The sequence below is a fragment of the Mus pahari genome, unplaced genomic scaffold (genome assembly GCF_900095145.1).
Source record: "Mus pahari unplaced genomic scaffold, PAHARI_EIJ_v1.1 scaffold_10727_1, whole genome shotgun sequence".
Taxonomy (NCBI): Eukaryota; Metazoa; Chordata; class Mammalia; order Rodentia; family Muridae; genus Mus; species Mus pahari.
Genome location: NW_018393169.1, coordinates 19,922 through 22,629, shown reverse-complemented (window position 1 = coordinate 22,629; position 2,708 = coordinate 19,922). Strand labels below are relative to the sequence as shown.

The 2,708-nt window shown below is 37.3% G+C and overlaps 1 protein-coding gene across 1 annotated transcript; it reads right to left on the bottom strand.

Annotated features, from left to right (window-relative positions):
- Positions 1-200: 200 nt before the first annotated feature.
- Positions 201-1,275, bottom strand: LOC110315381 (olfactory receptor 4C11-like). The gene has a single exon (XM_021189459.1). It carries the CDS (start codon positions 1,196-1,198, stop codon positions 287-289), a length of 912 nt encoding a protein of 303 aa, XP_021045118.1. The 5' UTR covers positions 1,199-1,275; the 3' UTR covers positions 201-286.
- Between the last annotated feature and the right edge of the window lie 1,433 nt (positions 1,276-2,708).

The following is a 2,708-nucleotide window of genomic DNA, read 5'->3' as shown; positions in this document are numbered from 1 at the left end:
TTGAATGTGTTTACTTTTGTAACTATATATGTGTATATGTACACATGACACATGTGAGAAGGTCACAGGACAACTTATAGGAATTTATTCTCTCATAAAGCTTGGATAAAAGTGTATCTAATCAGTAAGATATCTCACAAGTCCTAGATTATTATTTCTACACACATATACAAGACAGATATCTTGATTGTATATTTTCAGAAATACTTTATTTTTAAATTATGTATCAAAATCAACCTCTTAGTAGTTAGAACTAGAAGCTTCATATATTCTTTATCTATTATAGTCATACTTTATTACCCCATAACTTTTTCATGGCATTTTTTACTTCTGCATTCCTCAGAGTATAGATAAGAGGGTTGAGCACAGGTGTTCCAATTGTATAAAACAAAGATACCATTTTGTCTATTGGAAAAGTAGTTGGTGGCCGTGTGTATATAAATATACAAGGGCCAAAAAATAAGATTACCACTATGATATGAGAAGTGCACGTAGACAAAGCCTTTCGTCTACCTTCTGCACTGTGGTTTCTCAGAGAATATAAGATTACAATATAGGAGATAAGCAGTACTATGAAACTTACTGTACATATTGCCCCACTATTAGATACAACTAGCAAATTTATCACATAGGTATCCATGCAGGCAAGTTTCAGTAAGGGTTGCAAATCACAGAAATAGTGATCAATCACATTTGGGCCACAGAATGGTAATTTTAAGGCTAAGAAAATCTGTGCTGAAGAGTGAATACAAGACCCTACCCAGGCAAGGATCACTAATACACCACAGATATGTTGGCTCATTATAGTTGTATACCTTAGAGGCTTACAGATTGCTACATAGCGGTCAAAGGCCATGAGGATAAGCACGAAGATCTCCATGCACCCAAAGAAGTGAACTGAAAAGACCTGAGTCATACATTCATTGTAGGAAATAATTTTTTTCTGCAATAGGGCATCCACAATCAATCTTGGTGCTGTAGTTGTAGAGAAGCAAGCATCAGCGAAGGACAAATAGAAGAGGAAAAAGTACATGGGACTCCCAAGTGTCTGACTCATCTTAATGGTGACCACGATGAGAAAGTTCCCCATTAANGTCATAAGGTAAAGAATCAAGAAGACTCCAAATATTACCTTCTGTTGTTCTGGATCCTGAGTCAACCCAAACAGAATGAATTCAGTCATGGTATGGTTATACATGATGTCAATGTCTTCAGTAGGTAGGAGGTAGCTTATAAATGTTTACCCTACAAAGAAAGAAATGACAACTTAGATCAATGTCCAGTTGTTGAAATTCTTTGATTCTCCCCCTATGCTGTTAATCTCATTTGCCTTTGTCCTGAAATCCCTGAAGAATCTTTTTAAATGTAAACATAGATACCTATGTCTCAATGATATTTTCCAATGACTCAGAAGCTTACTGGATTGGATTAAATCTTTCGAATTTGAGGAATGAATAATAGTAACGCTGTTAGGTAATTTGATTTCTGTTGATATTCTAGTATAGTTTGTTCTTTCTTTGAAAAGGTGATTACTGTGCCACCTGGAGATCCATCCCATATACAGTCACCAATCCTGGACACTATTGTGAATGCTTGGATGTGCTTGCTAACCGAACCTGACATAGCTATCTCCTGAGAGGTTGTGCCAGAGTCAGACAAATACAGAAGCAGATGGATGCTCGCAGCCAACCTGTGGACTGAGCCCGGGGGTCCCCAATGGGGGAGTTGGAAAAGGGACTGAAGGAACTGAAAATGTTCGCATCCCTATGGGAGAAGCAATAGTGTCAACTTGCCAGAACCCCTGGAGCTTCCTGGGACTGGACCACCAATCATGGAGGGATCTCTGGCTCTGGCTGCGTTTGTAGCAGAAGATGGCCTTATTGGAAATCAGTGATAGGAGTGGCCCTTGGTCCTGTGGGGATTTGATGCCCCAGTGTAGAAAGATGCCAGGGTAGTGAAGTGGGATTGGGTTGGTCATAGAGTCAGGGGAAGGGAGGATTCAATAGGAGTTTTCCAGAGGGGAGACCTGGGGAAAAAAGGGGGGGATAACATTTGAAATGTAAATAAAGAAAATATCCAATAAAATTTTTAAAAAAAGAAAAAATAGAAAAGAAAAGGTGATTTAGTGACTAGGAAATTTAATATAAAGCAATGTGTCCATTGGGTATGTTGAGAGGGTATAAGGTCAAACACTTTCTTTATCCATTCTGAGGGCTTTGAAAAAAAAATAAGTATTTTATCTATAAATACATACACATGTACATTTACACCCATTGTTCATTCTTACTCTGTGTTCTATAATAATAAAAGAACTATTTAATGCAATGATCCACTAAGATTACTGATTCTGTTCTAACAATGATCTCAATCAAATTCACTTATCTTTCTGTCTGTGGTTCCTGTCTCCTTTAGCTCCTGCATAAATTATTCTCTGAACAATGTATTTGATCATATTTTAATAGTACCATTCATATTCTGTATATCATTTCACTTTTACTGTGAAAAAATAAAGACTTGGACCATATATTAAGGTTGTTAAATCAATGAAAAGTACATTATAGTATAATCTTTTTATTATTTTTATTTTCTTTATTTACATTTCAAATGCTATCCCGAAAGTTCCCTGTACCCTCCCCCTGCCCCTGCTCTCCTACCCACCCACTCCCACTTCTTGGCCCTGGCCTTCCCCTGTTCTGGGTCATATAAAG